The 21,308-nt window shown below is 27.5% G+C and overlaps 2 protein-coding genes across 5 annotated transcripts in view; one reads left to right on the top strand and one right to left on the bottom strand.

Annotated features, from left to right (window-relative positions):
* The window catches only part of LOC103570427 (autophagy-related protein 16-1), a 182,768-nt gene extending 181,967 nt beyond the window's left edge, over nucleotides 1-801 (bottom strand). Inside the window, exon 1 of the mRNA XM_053738769.1 lies at nucleotides 783-801. The gene's annotated coding sequence lies outside the window, so the exon portion shown is untranslated. The remainder of the gene's footprint in view (nucleotides 1-782) is intronic.
* Nucleotides 45-21,188, top strand: LOC103570429 (rhotekin). 4 transcript variants are annotated; one of them, XM_008548164.3, is made up of 8 exons: nucleotides 1,070-1,223; nucleotides 2,250-2,601; nucleotides 16,645-16,832; nucleotides 17,639-17,848; nucleotides 17,926-18,105; nucleotides 18,319-18,413; nucleotides 18,487-18,969; nucleotides 20,616-21,188. In XM_008548164.3, the coding sequence occupies exons 2-8, from the start codon at nucleotides 2,272-2,274 to the stop codon at nucleotides 20,816-20,818; spliced, it is 1,689 nt and encodes a 562-aa protein (XP_008546386.1). In that variant the 5' UTR covers nucleotides 1,070-1,223; nucleotides 2,250-2,271; the 3' UTR covers nucleotides 20,819-21,188. The 4 variants fall into 4 exon arrangements, with proteins under 4 accessions (XP_008546388.1, XP_008546386.1, XP_008546385.1 ...); XM_008548163.3 differs by having other exon boundaries at nucleotides 2,028-2,601; XM_008548166.3 differs by lacking the exons at nucleotides 1,070-1,223; nucleotides 2,250-2,601 and adding an exon at nucleotides 45-213 and having other exon boundaries at nucleotides 20,616-21,149.
* The last annotated feature ends 120 nt before the right edge of the window (nucleotides 21,189-21,308 follow it).

Here is a 21,308-nt window from a genome sequence, read left to right as displayed (position 1 = left end):
GCCGGCTTTTGACGGTTGGGATTCGGCTTCGGTTTCAGGTTCGAGCTGAGAGATGACAGTTGGAGGAAAATGGCGCCGAGGAGGAAGAGCTTGAGATTGTTAACTAAAACAATTGAGGATAATAATAACAAGGAAAATAATTATTTAAGGTGTTTGAGTGATTATCATTCGCGAGTTACGCGTCGCGAAACATTGAGGACTAAATTTAAAGCGGTAAGTTTTATTTTTTTTCTTTCATTTTTTATTTTGGAGACGCTGGATATGTGTTGGGTGCTTGGTAGTATTTTTAGTACGAATGTTTTTTATTTATTATTATTATTATTATTATTATTATTATTATTATTATTATTATTATCGGAAACTAAGGAAGTGTAGTTTGAAATTTAAATTTCAGTACTGGAGTTTTTTAAAAAAAATTGAGTAGTTATTTTTTTAAAGAATTTTTATGACTTTTAATTCAAATTGTGGACAAATGGTCAAAGATACAAAAAAATGCTCATGATCTTTTTTTATAGAAAATTTTATTTCCTATAAAAAGTAACTGGGATCATTTTCCCGTATCTCTTACCAGTGAACTAGAAAATTAAATTAAAGGCTCAATAAAAATTTTTTTTTTAATTTCATGAAGTTAAATGCACTCATTTTTTAAATTCAACATTCTGATTAAAGTTCTTGGACCACAGTAAATTTACTCCAAATCTTTTTTGTAGAAAATTTAATTCTCTATAAATAATATCTCAGTGATTTCACCTCTCTCTAAGCCCTTAATTAAAAAATCTCACCGTTTTTCAAAAATCCCTCCTAATTTCTTCGTCGACCTATTTAATAAAAATAATAATATAAATAGTACTTGAAATGATATAAATAAACATAAAAAGGCATTTACCTTTTCTATTTAAAACTAAAATTAACGATTTGGGTTCCCCCCATGTGGATTCTGTCCCTCTCTGACAAAGTTGTCTTTCACTAGCCCTCTTGGCCTCTTGCCCTCCTCTCTCTTCCCTCCACTCTCCAGTCACTACATTTAACTTTTTACTCGTATCGTGTCTCGGAATTACAAGTAAAGAGTAACGAGTAACGAGTATCGAGTACCGAGTCTCAAGTCCCGGGTCCTCAGTCAACTCTTAACTTAAACGTTCGTCATTATTATCAGTGATATCGAATTCGTGTTGCTATAAATTTTATTACTCGTTATTTAAATTTACCATCGGCTTTAAGTTAACGTGTGTTAAATAATCCATTTAATTTGAAATAAATATTTTTTAAATTTAACCCAAAAAAATTTTTAATTATATTTATTGATGTTGAAAATTTATTTATTTGTGCAAATTTAGTATTTTTTTTTTTTTTAAATAAAAAAAAAATTTTCACCTACGACTAAACACGTGTTTATTTAAATTAATTAATTACTTAAATAGAATTTTTTTTTTATTTGCTACTGAAGAATTAAAAAAAAATTATTGAATTTTTTTTTTGATTGGTTGAAATGGGGGTGAAAGAGGTGGGGGTAATAAAATAGGAACTTGTAAATTAGTGTCGCGGAATTTGAATTACTGAGTAAAGATCCCGATATCCGGCGCGGATTGCAAAAGAAAGTATTTTAAACACGATTATTAGTATTCAGAGCTGATCTAGGTTAACAGAATCATTTTTTTTATTTTTTAGACCGCCGAGTTTTGTCTTTCGGAATCTTTAATGCGGGCACGTGTTTTCGACCTCAACAACTGGGACTTGATATTAATTTATTTTTATACTCTGCTATTGAGTCAAATTACCCGTAAACGGATTAAGATACGGAAAAATTTTATCTTTCTTTTTTTTTTTAGGGAATTTAATTCTTTACAAAAAAAAACTTCAAATGATTTTTTTTTTATACTTTGGACCATTGAGCCAAAATTTTGAATCGAAATGCGAAACAAATTTTCTTTATCAATTTAATTTTTTAATTAAAATTTTGACACAATGGTTGGGTACAAAAAAATGAATCAAAATCATTTTTATGGAGAATTTAATTTTTTACAAAAAAGGTCTGATGTAAATTTATTACATCTCTGATAGTTGAGTCGTAAATTTAAATGAATCGGTTGAAAACGATGACGAATTAAAACTTGCAAGTCCGCTTTTGGTCAAAAAATTTTTTAATTAAACAAAATAACTAAATTTGCATAAATAATAAGATAAGTAAATAAAATTAAGTGATATTATTTATTTATTGTGAAAACTATCAATTAAATCTGGAATAAAATTAGTGGGACAAAAGTGAATGTGAAAATGTATAAGATACGATTGTACGTGGTGCCAGAAGAAGACTCTGAAGATAGTAATAATAATAATAAAAATAATAATGATGATCATAATAATAATCATAATAATAAAAACAAAAATAATGATGAGGATGATGATAATATACCTCCGATTATGCAACGTAAAAATTCACGTCGCGCGACAGGTGCCATACGTGTTAACGTGATTTCGAAAAATCGTAAGCCGGGTAAAATTAAAAAAATACGGCTCAAAGATGAAGTTGATCATGTCCACTCGAATACCGATAACACGGATATTAACACAGTTGAACAGAAAAATAAGTTCAATGGTTACAAGGTAACATTTTTTTTTTAATTTTACCGATTTCCACGAAAGTGTAAATGAAAGAGTATTTAGTCCCGATTAAAATGAGCCCATGAAGTTGTTAATCAGTCAAAAAGTTCTTGAAATATAGAAGTCTTTAAATAAAACTAGTAACCCAAGGTCGTGAGTTCGAATCCGCGTTTGTGATTTCTTGAGTTTTTTTTTTAAAAAACAAATTATTATAGAGATTGGTTATTAGATATAAGAGTTATGTTGATTGTAATTTAACATACGACCAACTTTCTTCGCTATTGTTCATTGAATAATACCGGTTACCACTCCCTAGACCAGGTCATACAAATATTTACAAGTAATTTATTTTAAAATTAAAATTCGCGATAAAATATTTAATTTATATTAAAATTTATCATAACCTTTTTTATGGAAAATTTAATTTTCTATAAATTTATTTCAGTAAATTTTCGTCATATGTATGACCGTTGACCCGTAATTTAATAATTTATTAAAGTGTTTCCTTAAAAAAAATATCTTATGAAATGAAGAGGTTACTCTCAAGGTAAATACCATCTTACAACACGAAATGTCAACAAATTACTTAAGTCTTCATATTAATTTTTTTTTTCCGATTAATTTACCTTAGATATTTAGTAACAACTGTTTACTTTCATATTTATAATCATAAATTACAATTGTACGCAATGATAATTACACATTCAACGCACCTGCGTTCTATATTTTTATCGATAACTTTTTTTTATCAATTGACTCACTATTAATATAATAAATAATATATATGAAATAACAAAAACGTCACCCGAGGTTTCGAACCTGTGACCTTAGGATAAAATTTGTTAAACAATGCTTTTATCTCTGTACTGTAACCGATTTATTGTATCGAATATTTATTTTACTGAGGATTGAATCGACTATAAGTTTACTATTAACAACAAATCTAGAAATAAATGGGGTCATAAATTAAAAATTAACTAGACAAATTTATAAAATTATTGATCAATAAAATAAAACAATGCCTTTGTTCTAAAGAATCCTTATAATTGGACAATGATCGAATAAATTTCTTAAACAATCGACTCTTACGCATCCAACTGAAGAAATTGTATCGATGTATATTTTTTTAAAAAATTTCCATTGTCTAAAACAATTTAAAATTATTACTAAACATAAAAAAAGGAAGAAGGTTCAAATCCTCCTGAACGTAAAAATTTTTTTTTGTTTGAATAAATAAAATAAAAATGTCAATTAACACTTTCAATGATCTTTCAAATTTTTTGCAAAAGAAAAAACACTTAAGCTCTAAGTGATTAATAGAAAATTCTTAACGATCACGCGGTGAAAGTCACGACAAAAAATTTATTTTATTTAATTTATATTTATAAATATTTTCTTTTAAATTTTTTTTATAATTAAATAGACGTTATGTTTTTCTTATAAATCGTAACAGGTCCTTCCAAATCAAAACCGTTTTCACTTTCAACACAAAACCGGTCGCGATGCTTTCTTCAGCCTCAGGTTATACACGAGACGTTATCGAAGAAACGGCATACTGTCTACCAGAAAACTCATTTAATATAAACATATTTATATTCAATTTAGTGAGCTAAAGATCGTTTCTACGTAATATTTTATTTATTCAATAATTAAACCGTTACTTCATTACGTATCCGCATTAATTCACGCCGAAGAAATTTTAATTTAAATTATTTATTTATTTATTTATTATCTAATATTTATTTTTTTAGTGAATAGTAGCTACTAATTATTCATAGTGACCGTTGTATAACAGTTCATACTGATAAGGCAATCAGTATGACCGGAAGTTATGAAGAACATAGAAAAAATTAATAGTTTAATTATTTAATATTATTATTTTAAATATCTCGGGCTCTAATGGGTTAAAAAAGTTGATCGTAATATTTTTTGTAGGAAATTTAATTCTCTAAATATTTTATTCAGTACACTTTTCTCGTATATTTAAAAATTTCCCTATAAAAGTTGTTTTAAATACTAGAACCATAAGTATCGAAAAAAAAATTAACTAGAAAAATTTGCCATACTTTAAAATTTAAATATAATAAGAAAAGTATCATATTTGCATTCAAACTTATTAGAACCTTATTGGTAGGAAATTAAATTTCCTATAAAAAAGACACTGATAAATTTTTCTGTAAAATTAATCTTTGACCCATAATTTGAATCCGAATATAAAAACTTCAAAAACATTCAGTAAATTTGTGGATTAGATTTTTTACAAAATTATTACAACAAATAGGTTCTTATCTACAAATACCAGAAGTGCTTTCCATTTGAATTAATGCTAGTAAAAGATTATTTAAAGTTAAACCCAGTACTTATTTGATTCGCAGACTTGATTAATTTCTTTTTCCAAACTTCTAACTAATAAAAGGAAATCTTATTTTTTTTTTTTTCTTTCAAGTTCAAAAGCTTTTTAAGATAACGGTTAATGTTCTCGTAAACCTACTTAACTTGTATGTAATGTTACTTTTTCTAATTATATTTAAAATGAAATATTTAAACGACAGAGCACCAGCAATAATCGAGTAGGTAATCAACAAACGGTAGCTAATAGTGTGTTTGCTCACCGCGGAAACAACTTTAACCCAGAAAGCCGTTTGTTAATCTAAGGAAATTCTCGGTGGTTTTTTTTCACGACCGACTTATTACTAATAATGTTTTGATAGATATGAAGATATATATATTTTTATTTTTCTTACTCTTTGCAATATGTATGAATAATTACTGATTAGCTATGCCTGACCTATTAATACACTTTATTTTGCACATTCATTTTGTCTAGACATTTTTTATATTTTTTTGGTCTAAAAACTTTCTAATTAAGTGACTTCTTGTATTAAGGACAGTGATAATAAATGTTATGAGTGATTAGAAAATTTTTTTCATTAATTTACTTGACATTGGATTCAAAAATTACCGCAAATTTTTATTTTTCGTTTGAAGCGAAAAAATGTGAAGACAAATTGTAATTTTTTGGAAAAATAATATGAGCATTTTTTAATTGAAATTTCCATATGCAAAATCTTTTTCATTTAAATTTTTTGTCAAAAAGTTTTCTTTTAGAGTATGAGCAAAATTGTGATAAAATGTAGTGTATTAAAAATAGGCGATGCAGGTCCGAATTAATGAACAAAATAAAAATTAAATTCCAATCTGTTTTTATTTTCTTTTCAATAGAAATATTCAAAGAATTTTCTACCCAAAAAATATTTGCATAAATTTTTATATAAATTCATGTAATCGAATTTTTTAATACTGAGTTCATAAATTTGCATGTAAAAATTTTCTTTCACTACAATGTAAAAAACGGAAGTGAATATGGATTTAATTATTTTAATCCGAAGTCACTCCGTCACCCGGAGTTCCGGAGTTAAAAAAAAAAAAACACTCCGCATACGAAGTGAATAGGGAGTTTTTTTCAGCAGAGTGATTTCGAAGTGACTTGGATTTTATTTCAATTCGCATCCATTCCGATCCTGAATTTTCGCATTAAAATCTCCCCGTAAAAGTGAATTTCAACTAAATGAAAAATCATCCACTCCGCATTAACTCCAGATCTAATTCTCTTTTCGAAAATTTTTTACTGCCATAGCACAGTTTACTTAGCAAAAGCTTACTTCATAAAAGTTTCCTTGAATTTTTCGTCAAATATCCGTCAGCTTCAGGCTTTTCCGTTTTTGACGACAATTTGTATACAGCTTGTTACACAATTTGACATAAATTTACTACCCGAATTAGAATGCAAATTCACTTCAAAAGTTGTATACAAATTATCGTCAAAAACAGAAAAGCCCGAATTTAAGGGACATTTCACGAAAAATTTAATGAAACTTTTATTAGAGTTTTTTCTAGTAAAAAAAGTTGCCTCTAAATTGAGGAGAAATGAATAATCGCACATTTTTCCTTCAAACTTTTACTGTCAAATTGTTGGCAAATTTGGACAGCTAATTTCGGTACTTTTAATTGTCGAATTACTGTCAATTTCTAAGGAATGTACAAGTTTTGTTTAAAACTTTAATTTTGGAGTATGGGAAAAAATATGACAAAAATGTAATAGAATACTTCAGTACGGTACAGATCCAGATTAATTAAATGCAAAAAAAAGTAATTCCACTCCCCTGCTATTCCATTATTCATAGAAGTTTCCTAGCAAAAAAATTTTCCATGCTTTCAGTTGAAATTCTTTTCACCTTCGATCGGTAACAATCGGTTCCCGATTACCGATCGCGGCTAATTGAATTCTTGGACTTTCTACTACTTTCTACCAAGTCAATAATCTAATTCATTTATCTATTTCCTTAATCTTAAAAAATATAAAAATAACGCGTCATTTATTTTCATACTAGACATGCCGTCACATGACTAAATAATTATTCGATCCACCAATTCTCAGGCAAAGTTATTAAAATCTCTTTATACTAAAACTCTCAGACACCACTAGCATACACTTGAGACACGTTTTCATATCTCAACTTCTTTACACTTTTTTTTTTGTTCTTTTTTTACATAAACCGTGAACTCGCTGACGTTTAACGCCTCGATTTTTAAAAGCTTGTAGTTTTTAGCGTCTACGCCTTTATTTTATATTTTTTTTCTTTATCCTCCATCGCGTTTTCTTTTATCCCAGGATATAGCTATCGCAAGAAAATAAAGCCTTAGTAATAGATGTATTAGGAAATATTTTGATTACATATTTAATATAATAAATAAATAAATGTGGGCAGCTAAAAGTGTAGGCACTTGCCGGATATTCATTGCCACCGGACACGAGATAATATTTTACATTTAGACTTACTTTCAATCGACTAAAATAAACACTTGTGCTTTAAATATTGTACCATTTGCCTGCGTTATTGATAATATATAATAATGTTATGATTATTCAATAATAATTCGGCTTCAATTAATTATTGGTTATATTTTTTTATTTTTGTTTTCCTCACAATACAATTGCTGCAACACAGGAGATACTTTTTGACAAAGTACCCTCGGCACATCCTGTATTGAGGACCCTCGGAACATCCTGTCAACTGTTCGAGCCTCAAAAGGATCCTTCCGCTTTATAATTCTCAGATGTTAACACAATTTTTGTGACGTTTTTTTATTTTTATTACTATGAAATTTAATTATTTTGTAAACTATGGAGTTTATGAAAAAATTTAAAAGGCTATTTTTTGTAGAAAATTTAATTTCTTACAAAAAATGTTTCGAAAAATTCAAACGTAAAATAAAAACTTGAATAAAAATAATAATTTTAAAAAATAAAGCAAAAATATTTCAGTACATTTTTGTAGCAAATAAAATTTCTAACAAAAAAGTCCTTATCAGCTTTTATCTAAACCGATTATTCACATCAGCAGAAAATTTTAAACTCAGGCCTGCATAATGCAACTTTTATATTTTATGGGTCTCGGTTCCCTATGGGTTTGATCCCAACATCCCGACCCTGAAAAGGTCCCCCCCACTCTCTCTTGGGTGAGGGGTCCGCGACATTATTTCTCGGCAGTAGCCGCGTCTCCTCCAAAAGTTTAAGATCATATTAAAAAAATAATTATTTTTCCGCGTTTTGTTTTCCTCAAACTCCGCGAATAATCACAGTGGTGTGAATTTTTACGAGATAAGTGGTAACATTTTTTTTTTAAATCCCATGACTCACTCACTCAGCTCAGCTCCTTTTTTTAATAATTTAAAAAAAAAACAATAGCAATAATTATTATTATAATCAACGTTCAAGTTAAAAATTAAAATTTCAAATTTGAGTTAAAAGTTGAGTTTAAATTTAAAATAAATATATACATCTATAAATAAATAATCTGCCAGAGAATATAATGGGAGAAGAAAGGGAAAGGGAAAAATAAGACTAGTGCCAAGTGAGTTTGCCACTGCTGCATTAAACCATTTTATTACAGAATAAGAGCTCGTGGGAAGAGTCGGTCACTTTTTTTGCTCCATTCGTAGATTAAAAATTACAAAAAAAAAAAAAAAAAATTTGTAAGCAAAATGTTACCTGTTGGGTTAATTTACTTGTTGAATTAAATATTATTTGTCTCGGTTGGGTTTAAATAAAAGTTAAGGAGTAGAGGAAAGAAAGAAGTTGAGGACTTGAGTAGTGGGATGGTGACGTCATCTCTAATTCACCTTGTCGAGAATCGAGTTGAAGTAAATGAAAGACTGAGTAGAGGTCTGAGTTGTTGTATTGAGAGTTGGTTGAGTTGAGCAGAAGAACGCTGTTTGTCTTGTTCTGGGTTCTATTGTATTGTGCTATACTAACATTTCGACGGGCTCGCGGTTTCCGCGGTTTTATTTATTTATTTTTTTTTTTCTTTTTTTTTTTTTGTGATAATGTGATTGATTTACGGATTAGGAATTTAAAGCAAAGGGTTTTAAGCAAAATGGAATCGTGTTTCCCGCCGTTGGCGTCTTTGAGTCTGAGAGAATCAAAGAAGTGCAAAAAAAGACTCAGTGATAACCCGTTTGTGGATAAAAGTGAGGGAGAAAGGTTCCAAGTGCTTCAAGATCTGGACCTTTATTATATAAGACAAATTGCGCATAATTTGAAGGTAATTTGTTTTTTTTGGAGTTCAAATCTTGAAAGAGGACCCAAGTTATTTGTTTTTTTTTTTTTTTAATAAATTTTATAATTTAGATGTGTGCAATTTATTAACGAATGTAAAGTTTTGAATTCAAAATTGCGGGTTAAGAAGTGAAAATATGACAAAAATGTACTGAGATAATTTTATAGAGGATCAAATTCTCTATCAAAAGTCATTAATCAATTTTTCCATAAAATCATTATTTTATCCATAATTTGAATTTGAAGTATTTAAAGTAAAAATTCAAATACCAATTTTTTTATAAACTTTAAATTAAAATTCTAAATAATCAATCAAAAATATGAGAAAAATGCACTGAAATAAAGTTGTAAAAAATTGAATTCTCTATAAAAAAGAGTTATATAAATTTTTTCTTCCATGCATTACTTTATCCAGAATTTAAATTTAAAGAATTGAGAGTTAAAATTATTTCCAAAATTTCAAATAACAATTTTTTAAAATTAAAATTCAGTGTAAATGATCAAAAATATGAGAAAAATGAACTGAGATAATTTTGTTGAGGATTAAATTCTCTATAAAAAGTCCTCTAATACAAACAAGCATTACTTTGTCCATTATTAAAATTTAAATTAATTAAAATAAAAATTATTTTTAAAAATTAAACTGACAATTTTTAAAAATTTTAAATTAAAATTCTGAGTAAATGATCAAAAATATGACAAAAATGCACTAAAGCAATTTAATAGGTAATTAAATTCTCGACAAAAAAGATAGTTATCAATATTTACATAAACCTAATGTTTTTGCCGTAGAATAAAAAAATAAAATAAAACTCAAGTCCAAGTTATGTGTTTTTTTTTAATATGAAGAGGCTATTATTTTATTTTGTGAAAGTGACTAATATTATAACTTTGAGCTTTATGAGTGTGTAAAATATAGTTAGTGATGCTTCGAGTTGATAGATCGCGGTTAGAATTATAATTTGTGTTCAACAATAAGTTTGATTATTATTTATGACCTTGGTAATCAAATTTCTATTGATCAATTATAATAAATTATAATTATCACACACTTTTACTGTGCTATTAACATACTAATTGTTATATTTAAATAATAATTATGTTAATATGAATAAATCTTAATAAATTTAGGGTATCATTTTATTATTTTATCGGCAATTAAGTACAAGTTTAAAAACATAATGACAATTGATAATATGTAGCTACTTAATTATGACTAACAATCAACAATAACTTATCCCACGTTATAATAATCTCTTTCTCAAATACTATATAGACCATAATTATTATTATTATTTTAATATTAACTGATATTATAATAAATATGGTTTTTTCTTATTATACGTTTTCATTAATTATGCTAAGGCTATTGATAGCATTGTCGTCAATCGTGATAAAGTGTATTTATTAATCATCATGTAATTTCTATTTTTAATAATCTAATTATTTTATCTCGTTATGAATATTCTCATGGTCATTATTATTACAATTGTCTAATGAACAAAATTATTTAATTTTTTTTTAATTTCAAATCAAAATTATGGACAAAGGACTAGACTTACATTGAAATTTCCAAGGACTTATTTTATAGGAAATTTAATTCTCTACAAAAAAGGCATCTTTGAATTTTTATGTAAATTTGATACTTTACTGAGAATTTTAATCGTCTTAATTTTATAAAAATTTTCAACATTTTAATCAAAAAATTCTGATTAAAGAGTTGGGTTTACATAAAAATTGATAAGGAACTTTTTTATAGAAAATTAAATTCTCTACAAAAAAGGTGTTTTCACAGTTTTTCATAAACTCTATAGTTTTCAAGTTATCGTTATTTAAACTCTAAATAATAAAAACAAATAAAAATAATTTTTTTTTTTTGTAAGTAAAATTGATTATTGTTATTACAATAGACTATTGTTTAATATTTAAATATGATTACTTGAGTAGTTTAATTTGCGTTTCATTTAAAAGTTTGCTCAGGTTATTTACCGACACGTAAACACGCTCGGTTTAATCCTTCAACCAGTGAAGCGTGTGTTGTAACCAGAGTTACGAACATATATATATCTATATAATAAATGTGGCCACGCATCCCGTTACGTAATTATATTTAATGCACGACCATACCTCACCTTCAACTCAAAAAGTCAACTCTTATTCGTATCCAAGATTTCAAGTCTTAACTCGCTCGGCTAAAAAAAAATCATATTAACACTCTATTTACTTTTTAAGTCTCCTTAATCCTTTCTAAATTATTAATTCATTCTAAATATAATTTCCATACAACTGAAATAAAATAATTCTTTTTTTTTTTTTTTTTTTTTTTTTTTTCGACATTTCTATATTTGGACATAGGACACAAGACATGTGTCGTGTGTCATCCAGAAAAATCAACTGTCGTAGGCGTCGAAATATATATATATATATATATATATATATATATATATATATATATATATATATATATATGTATGTATTATATATAAATATATGTATTTATATGTTCGCGGAATTTGTTTCTCGATTAAATATCTCGTAGTCTATAATAGACATATAAATTAGTATACGTCGTTTCTGGGTCAACAGGAAGATTATTTCGGACGAGGGCACACGACCAAACCTCATCTATATCAACCACTCCTCGTGTGTTACATTCGTGCTCAATACCTATCTTATATTTTTTTATTTTTAAACCCAAAATAATTATATCACCGACAAAACTCTAACTTTACATTTCTTTAATTTTATTTCACTAAAATTATTCAAGTAATTACTAAATTTTTCATGTTCACTTCTCTTGAAACACGAAAAACTTTATTTTTTATTTTTACTCTAATTTTGAAGCCAATAGGAGAACTTAAAAACCTCAAGTGAGCTATGGCGTAATCTTCTAACCTCACATTTTTTTTAAATTTATTTTTGCTGATATTTAATAATATTCAATCAAATTTGATCAAGTATATAAATAATTTTGTATGCTCACTCGTATTTTACAATAAAAAAAATAAATAAATATTATAAATCCCCAACTTCCGCGGTAATTAATAATGAAAACTCTTAAGTGAGCAAACTTGTATGAATAAAAAAAAAAAAAAATAAAAAAAGATGTAAAACATGACGTGATAAATACAAAAGCAATTGGATCTCGGTTTATATTTATTAGAGCTATAGATTCAAATGCAGTTTATTCTCATGATCGATCGTACGTAAATTGAAGCTCAATTGTATCTCCCTCCATACTAATAATACCGCTGACGGCTGGTAAATTTATAATAACTACAACACTACAACACTTGTAATAAAAAATAAAAATTGTGTAGTGTCGCAGTAGATCGTACTCGCGTAGATTCATTAAAGCTTATTATCATTGGTCATCAAGGGTCAAGGGTCAACTGTAACTTAACCTCTCTCTATATTTGTATTTTCAAAAAATAAACTCCTTTAATTACCACGACCATTAGATTTTTTTTTCTTTTTTTCCATTACTGACGCGTTTAAGGTCATTTTGAGATATAAATACATTTTTTTTAATAGGTACATCTGACTGTACGCGACCTACGCTATTTCTTGCATGTGATATTAGTGATATATATAAAAGCGCAGACTCGTTATTATGTTTACGCGGATTAAACCAGAGTGGGGGATTATGGATCGATATTCGCTGTCTACAACCCCTATACTTATCCCTATCCTCTATCGCCGGCAATTCATATAGTTCAGACACCCTCTAGGTTAACACACGCTTTTCAATACGTCCTTAAATATTTTTTTTTCTCTTTTAATCAACAAATCATTTTTTTTGTTATTTATTGTAATTTTCATCACTTGTAGTTGATTAGTTGGAATAATTAAGTGCCACCGAAAATGACACCAGTTTTAATAGTCTCGAGACCTCATAAGGTATTTTTAGAATTAATTATTTATAATTATTGATATTTTTTAAGCAGTGGTTCAATATTTGAAAATTTTGATTAATTTCACGTAATTATTTAATTTTCGGTGGATTGTAAGGACCTTATTTGTAGAAAATTCAATTCTCTATAAAAAAGATTTCTGTCAACTTGTATATAAATTTGATATTTTTTACTTAAATTTCAATTCAAACTTCTAGATCTAGAATTTTTATTAAAAATTGTAACTAAAACAATTTCTAAATTCTTGAAATTGAATATTTGGACAAAGGAGTGGATCTGATTATAGTCTAACTGGGCTGTAATTAAATTAATTGATCTGTATTTGAACTAGTCGGTCTGTTTTTTGATCTTTTATAAAAGTTTTAAGTTGTTTTTGAATGTACCTGAAGATCGGAACGTTTTTCGCGCAACGAAAATAAAAATTGAAAACTAAAAAATCTATTAGGTGACTAGATTTCTGAAAAATTTCGCATATAGTTCCTGGTATATCAGCCAAAAGTCTTAGGTCACTCCCAACCTCCGGAACTAGGCCTTAAGAAGGCAAATTACATAAATTTTATTCATTTTCGCTGCGCAAAAAATGTTTCGATCTTCAGGTACATGTTTACGGGCAGACAAAACTAGATTAGTACTTAAACTTAGGAAAATTTTGGTTCTGAAAATTTGAACGAACAAAACTATATTGTCATGGACTTGTAATATTTTTATTTATGGTGATATTAATAAAAAATATTCTGTTCTACATGGAGAAAAAATTGTAGTAACTGTTCCTAATAGTACGTTTATGAAATATCATCCCATACCGTTATGGTAATGATTACTTGGGATTATAGGATATAGACCCATACTTTCTGGGAAGGTTTCCATAAATATGGTAACAATTCCTATCATTATGGTAACAGTTCCCATATCGCATGTGAAAGAATCATGGTAATGATTACCATACTCATAGGAATAGTTCCCATAAGCAAATAGAAACCAATCCTATAACCACATTGTAACGGTTCCTAAGCGTATATGGTAATGGTTACCATAATATTATGGAAATGGTTATCATAATATTATGGGAATAGTTACCATAATATTATGGTAACCATTCCCATAATAGTATGGTAACCATTCCCATAATATTATGGTAACTATTCCCATAATATTATAGTAACCATTACCATAGGTACATAGTAACGATTACCATAATTCCATAGGAACTATTCCGATACCATATGGGAATTATACCCGTAATTATAGGAATGGTTACTATAATATATATGGGTGCCGTTCCTATAATCAACATTTCAAAAAAACCGGTTACCATGCAATATGGGAACCATTCCCATAATAAATTGTAACTGTTACTATAATTTTCTCTCCGAGTAGAATTGATAATGTTTTTTTCACCATTTCCTTAGTCTCTTCTGTTTCAAAATATTGGCAGTTAATGATAATTTGACAACTTCATTTTTTAGTTGTCTTGACTGATTACTTAAAATATTGAATAAAATTATTCTTGAAATGTCAAGAAATTTTCTTATTTACTGGATCAAATCGGAAAGTATTTTGGCATTAGAACCCATCAAAATTAGTATGTTTTAAATATCGAGAAAATTTAAATAAATTTATAAATTTAGATCATTAATATTTGTTATTTATATTTGTAAAAAGTCCTGTTTTTAAATCTAAAAGCGATTAAAAACGGACTAAAAATAAAACAAAAACAAATCTGATATTGGTCTGGATAGAGAATAGTACGGACAAAAACCAATTAAATTCCTATATAAAATAAATACAAATTGAAAACCTTAATTAAATAAAAAATATTTGAATTTATCATTTATTTTGAAACAGATCTAATTTTTCAACCCGGGTATGAAATTTAATTTTCTAAATAAAAGCTCTTTATGACTTTTGACATAAATTCAAAAGTTTATGAGTAACCGCAATGAAAAGCAATAAATAAATATATTTTTTGTTTTTCAAATTATTTTATTTACAAGTGGTTGTGTATATTAAAACATAAATACAGAATAATATAAACCGGCAATTGGCCAACAGCCATCAACTAAATTAACCACATGTGTTTAAACTTTCTTCTTACTTCACAAGTTTTAAAATAGAAATCTCTATCAAAATTTCCCGGATATTTTTTTCATTAAAAAAATTTTTCCTTAACCGAAACAAGCTTTAGATTTTTTTTTTTTTTTTGTGTTTTTTTATTGATATGAGATTTAGATAGATCGTATCTTTTATAAATCCGCTCAAGCAACCTGGAGCCGAAGAATAAGAAGAAGGAGGTGAAAGAGGAGGTTCTAATGCTCGCGGCTATTTTGCGGCCACACAAGTTTTAGTTTGTGTTTAAATATTGAGAACGAGTCTAATGTAATATAAGATACTGGCTCGACAAACTTATTCATCTTCTCCTTCGTATTCTTATCCTTAAACTCGTAGTTGGCAAATAAAACGCACAAGTTAATAAAAATAATAAAAATTAGTCTCTGCCCCCCCACACAGTTTTGATGTTTTCTCACATGTAATGCCGGCTTAACATAGATTTACTTATTTCAATTTTAAATACTAAGCTTATCAAGAAACCTAATAATTTTTTTTTTTATCCAATAAGAAAAAAAACCTTGGGCCAAAAAAAAAATTTGGAGTTCAAGATTCAAAAACCGATAAATTTTTACTTTTTATTTAAATTCCGTCTAAGCTATTGAATTTAGAAAAAAATTTGTCATGACCTTTTTTATAGAAAATTTAATCCTCTATAACTTTATTTAAGTAACTTTTTATCGTATCTCTGATATTTTACTCACAATTGCAAAATAAATATGAAAAAATATTTTTTTTTTAAATTTCAATCAAATTTAAAGTATTAAATTTCAATTTAAATTCTGGCTTAAATATCAAATTTACAAAAAAATTTATAGAAATGTTTTTTATAGGAAATTTAATTATCTGTCGATTTATCTCAGTAATTTTTTATCGTATCTTTGATAGTTTAGTCACAATATTAAATTTAAGTAATAAGTTTTTTTTTATCGCATTATTATCAAATCATTGATACTTTGAGTATTTATTATTGTGATTTAAAATTCATAATACAACTCAGGATGTAGTGAGCATAGAATTTAAATTACTGGTGTGTTAAGCATTAGCAAAATAAAAAAAAATGAAAGCAAAAAGAAAATAAAAGGTAGGACGTATTAACGATGCAATTAATCAGTAAATATATATATACAAATATATAAAGGTCTTTGTTATCGTGCAGGTGTACAATTGAAATAGCAAATAAGGCTAGTGCAGCATTTAATTAACTTAACTTACAGAAGTAAACTACAAGAGTACAGTAATAACTTGCGCAATATTTTAAAAGACCAAAGACTAAAGACTAAAGTAGGCTGGCTGTATATAAATGTCGCGGCTAAGTAATCTGCTTTGTTAATTCTCATATATATTAATCGTTACTTTACTTATTTATTTATTTATTTATAAATATGGCTTTCAATGTATTTTCAGGAGTATGATTTGGAGCAAAAAATTGAAGTGGAAATAAAAATGAGAGAGGGCTCGGCGCGACTTTTAGCGGCCGCGAGACACAGAGCCCAGAGTTTGGAAGCTGCACGTGCTCTACTAACGTCCAATGAACGTATGTCTGCTTATATGGCTGAATTACAACGCCGTAAAAAAGATGTCAATAAAAAAAGGTAATTAAAAAAAGAAATTTCAATGATTTCAAGAAATTGTGATTATCGGAAACTCGAGCCGTTTTTCTGACAACTTATCAAAGATAAGGAAAAGTTTGTACGGATTTTTTATAGGAAATTTAAGTTCCGATGAAAAAGTTTGTCCTGATTTTTCATGTAATTTCGAAGAAATTTTTTTTTTGTATTTTTGAACTTAAATTGTGGGTTAAGTATTGAAGATATTAATTCGCGGATGAGGACCTTTTATATAGGAAATTTAATTCTCTACAAAAAAGTTCCTTATAACTTTTCATATAAATTTGATAATTTACAAGTAATCGCAGTTTTAAGTATTTGAAATAAAAATTTCGTTTAAACTTTAAAAGACAATTTTTTTTTTTGTATCTTTAAACTTAAATTGTAGGTCAAATATTGGAGATATCAACTCGTGGATAAGGACTTTATATGTAGCAAATTTAATTCTGTACACAAAAGTTTATTATGACTTTTCATGTAAATTTGATAATTTACATGTAATTGCAATTTTAAGTATTTGAAATAAAAATTTCGTTTAAACTTTGAAAAGCCAATTTTTTTTTGTATCTTTGAACTTAAATTTTAGGTCAAATATTGGAGATATCAATTCGCGGATAAGAACCTTTTTTATAGGAAATTTAGTTCTTTACAAAAAAAGTTAATTATGACTTGTCATGTACATTTGATATTTTATGAGTAATTTTAATTTTAAGTATACGATTTATAAATTAAAAAAAAAATCTTTTATGACAAAAATTAATTTATTTAAAAATAAAAATTATATGTTTCAGTATTACCGGTAGTACAGCACGAGTATCGCTATCAGAATTACGCGTTCCATTGATGTGGCGAGACTCCGACCATTTTAAGAACCGTGGGGATTACCGAAGATTCGCGGTATTTTGTTTGGCACGCGTCGGCACCGAAATACATGACACTGCACTTATTTGTCCAGTTGATCGCGCACAAACAGACATTACTTTTCCCGACGTGTTGCTCTTGTAAGTACTTTTTTTTATTCTCTACTCCCTTTAAATTGATTAATCACTTAATAAAAAAAATAATTAATTTTTTTCAGCAATAACGTGCCAGCAGAGTTTGAATTAACTCTTGAAATCTACAGCCATATTTTACAAGAAGATTTAAGTATCGCAAGTACACCTCGTCGTATTAAACGTACAATACATTCGTCAATATCTAAAACCGTTGGAAAAAAATTAGCGGCTTCGTTAAAAGATGAATTGAGTTCTGGTAAATTGTAAGCAATTTTTTTTTTTTCTCAAACTCATACTTTTATTACTTCAATCTAAAATTACAATTAAACTATCAAATTTACATAAAAATTGATAGAAACTTTTTTTGTAGAGAATTAAATTTTCTGTAAAAAAGGTTTTTATAAATTTTTGTGTAAATTCAATTCTTAGATCAGAATTTTAAATTCAAAAATAAATAATTTTTGTTCTTTTTTAAGGGGACCACAATTTGAATTAATGGCGTCTGCTAAATTAACTCTAGATGATACTGAGGAAAATATTCACACACATGATTTAATAATTAATAATTTAGGTAAGTTAATTAATAAATTTATTCATTATCTGATTGGCAAATAAAAATAAAAATAATTAAATTTAATGAACAGACAATAAACATCACGCATTGCCATTATTCGGTCACTTTTGTTGCCGACTCGCGGCGCAGCTGGACTGCATGACAAAGGACGTATACACGGGAACGATCAACATAAACAATAAAAAATGTTGGGCACGACTGCGTAACTTCACTCTCAAAGCCTGGGAGTCCCGAAAACTGGCAGAAGATGATCAGAATCCCGTACAGACTGTTCCGATAAACCGTGAGACTGATGTGCAAAAGAGCTCAAGCTCGGGGAAAGAGATACGAGTGTGTAATAGCGTCGAGGGCTGCGAGAAAGTGACAACGATAAAACTCGAGTCGACGGAAGAGGCACAGAAGTGGCTCAGACACTTGACTAGTCAGGTTGACGACCATCTGAGGTGGAAGCATGCTGCTGAAAATATACAACAGGTGCCTTATGTTGAGAGCACACGGAACTCTTTCATCAACAAGCGACAGGGCTCTTTGTATGACGAGACTCCGCTTATTGGTAATTTGGAATTTTTATTGATTTATTTCTCATTATTGATTCAATTGTTCGAAATATGGGTTAAATGTACGGAAATAAATTTTTAGGAAATTAAATTTTCGACAAAAAAAAGTCTTTACAAATGTTTGGATAAACTTGATAGTTTAATTATAATTTTAACAGGGTGGCCACAAAGAAATGATTTCAAAATTCCATGATATTTTCCGGTTTTCCAGTAAAGTTTTTCACATTTTTCCCTGATACAGAAATTGTATTCATATCATAAGATATTCAAGTTTCTGATACATTTTCATAGTCGATAATTGAATTCGATGATTAAATTATGCGAGAAAAAAAAGTCAATAGAATAAATTAATATGACCTATTTTTGATTATTCGGTGTTAAAATATTTAATAAGAAATCTTATGATTACAATAAATTCAAAATACACTAGTCACAAAAATTAAGGGATATTAAAAAAATAAAAATATCTTTAAGTGATTTTCAACAGGTTGTAACTCGAAAGAAAATCGCCGTACTACAAAAACGAAAAAGACAAATTTTAGCTTCAAGTGTCTAGTTTTGTTATTTGGTCTTGAAATTTTTTGATTATGCACGGTACCGGAGTAATAAAAAATCATTCATAATTATTGAGGTCGTAGACTAGTTTTAAGACGTGCGAAAATTTGAAAAATTTTTTTTTCGGTGGTTCTCTCAGAATTACTTCGGGACCGTGAATAATAAAAAAATGTCAAGACCAGATTAGAAAACCAGACACAAAGCTACAATTTGCTTTTTTTATTTTTGCCGTACGACTATTTTCCTTTGAGTTACAGCCCATTGAGAATCACTTAAAAATTTGAAATTTTTTAAATATCACTTAATTTTTGTATCCCGCAATTAAATTCCTGAATACATTTCATAACTTCCTGACATTTCTATGATATTTCCTAGTTGCACTTAATTCTCTGATCTCTCGATACTTCCGGTTTTCTCAGTTTGTGGCCACCCTGTTCAAGTTAACTTCTAATTCTATCATTTTTATTAAAAATTACAGGACAAAAAATTCCCAAATTTTTTAATTTAAATTTCGGATAAATGAGTAGATTAAAAAAAAAAAAACTATAGATTTTTTTATATAGAAAATTAAATTTCCTACAAAAATTACCCTTATCAGTTGTTACGTAAATTTGATTGTTTACCTAGAATTTTAATTCAAACTTCTAGATCTATTAGGTCTATTAAAAATTGCGTTAAAAAATTTTCAAATATTTGAATTTAAATTTTGAATAAAGGGTTGGATTTACAAAAGACAAATGTTCATCTAAGAATCAAAGTTCCTACAAAAAAAAAACTTGTCAATTTTTGTTTAAATTTTGATATTTATCTAGAATTTTCATTCGAACTCTTAAATTTATTATTTTTTCCAAAAATTAATAGTTCGAAAATTCACAAATCTTTAAAATGAAATTTTTGATTAAGGACCAGATTTACAAAAAAATGTAAGGAGACTTTTTTTTGTAACAAATTAAATTTCCTACAAAAAATGCCCTTTTGACCTAGTACCTAAAGCTAATAGTTTAATCAGAATTTAAATTGAAAGTTAATTATTGAAATTTGATACTAGAGGTCATGAATAATAATTTCTTTAATGTTTTGCTTATAGAAACTGTGAGATCCGATTATTCAACGAGACCAACAGTACAACAGATATTCGGACTGACTCCAAGTACGAGCCTGAGCAGCTGCAGCAGCAATAGCCCCCCTAGCTTAAGATCCCGGTCCCTAAGCACCAGTGGTACAACTAAAATAAGTGCCAGCGCAATTAAATCTCACTGGCCATTCTCAAATAAAACTAATAATATATAAAATATAAATTAAATAAAATATCTTACAGTAATAGTAAGTTAAATACTCAGTCAAAAGTCTCGATGCATTTTTTTAAATTTTTTGAGACTGATCCCAATTGGCTACCAGTCAAATCTTTTTTATCAATCAGCGATAGCCTTAAAAAAAATTTCTTACTAAACAAAAATGAAAAAAAAAATATTTTTCGATATGAGAAATTCACCAAATCAATTTTTTTTTGTTTTAAAAAAAAAACTTTCCTTTACAAATAATAATAAGTATTTAAAATGAAGTACGCAATCTAATTATTATTTTTTTTTTTTTTTGTAGATTTTCCTGTATAAATAATATTAATTAATTAATTGATTTAATTATTAAAGTAAACAGAATTTATACGTTTATGTATTAAATATAAATTGCAATAAAACCATTTGAAATTAATTGTTATTCATAAGAACTTTAATTAATTAGTTAAAAATTTGAATTTAAAAAACAACCAACCCTATCTCGA

Source organism: Microplitis demolitor, chromosome 4 (genome assembly GCF_026212275.2).
Source record: "Microplitis demolitor isolate Queensland-Clemson2020A chromosome 4, iyMicDemo2.1a, whole genome shotgun sequence".
Taxonomy (NCBI): domain Eukaryota; kingdom Metazoa; phylum Arthropoda; class Insecta; order Hymenoptera; family Braconidae; genus Microplitis; species Microplitis demolitor.
This window is presented reverse-complemented; position numbering and strand designations above follow the sequence as displayed.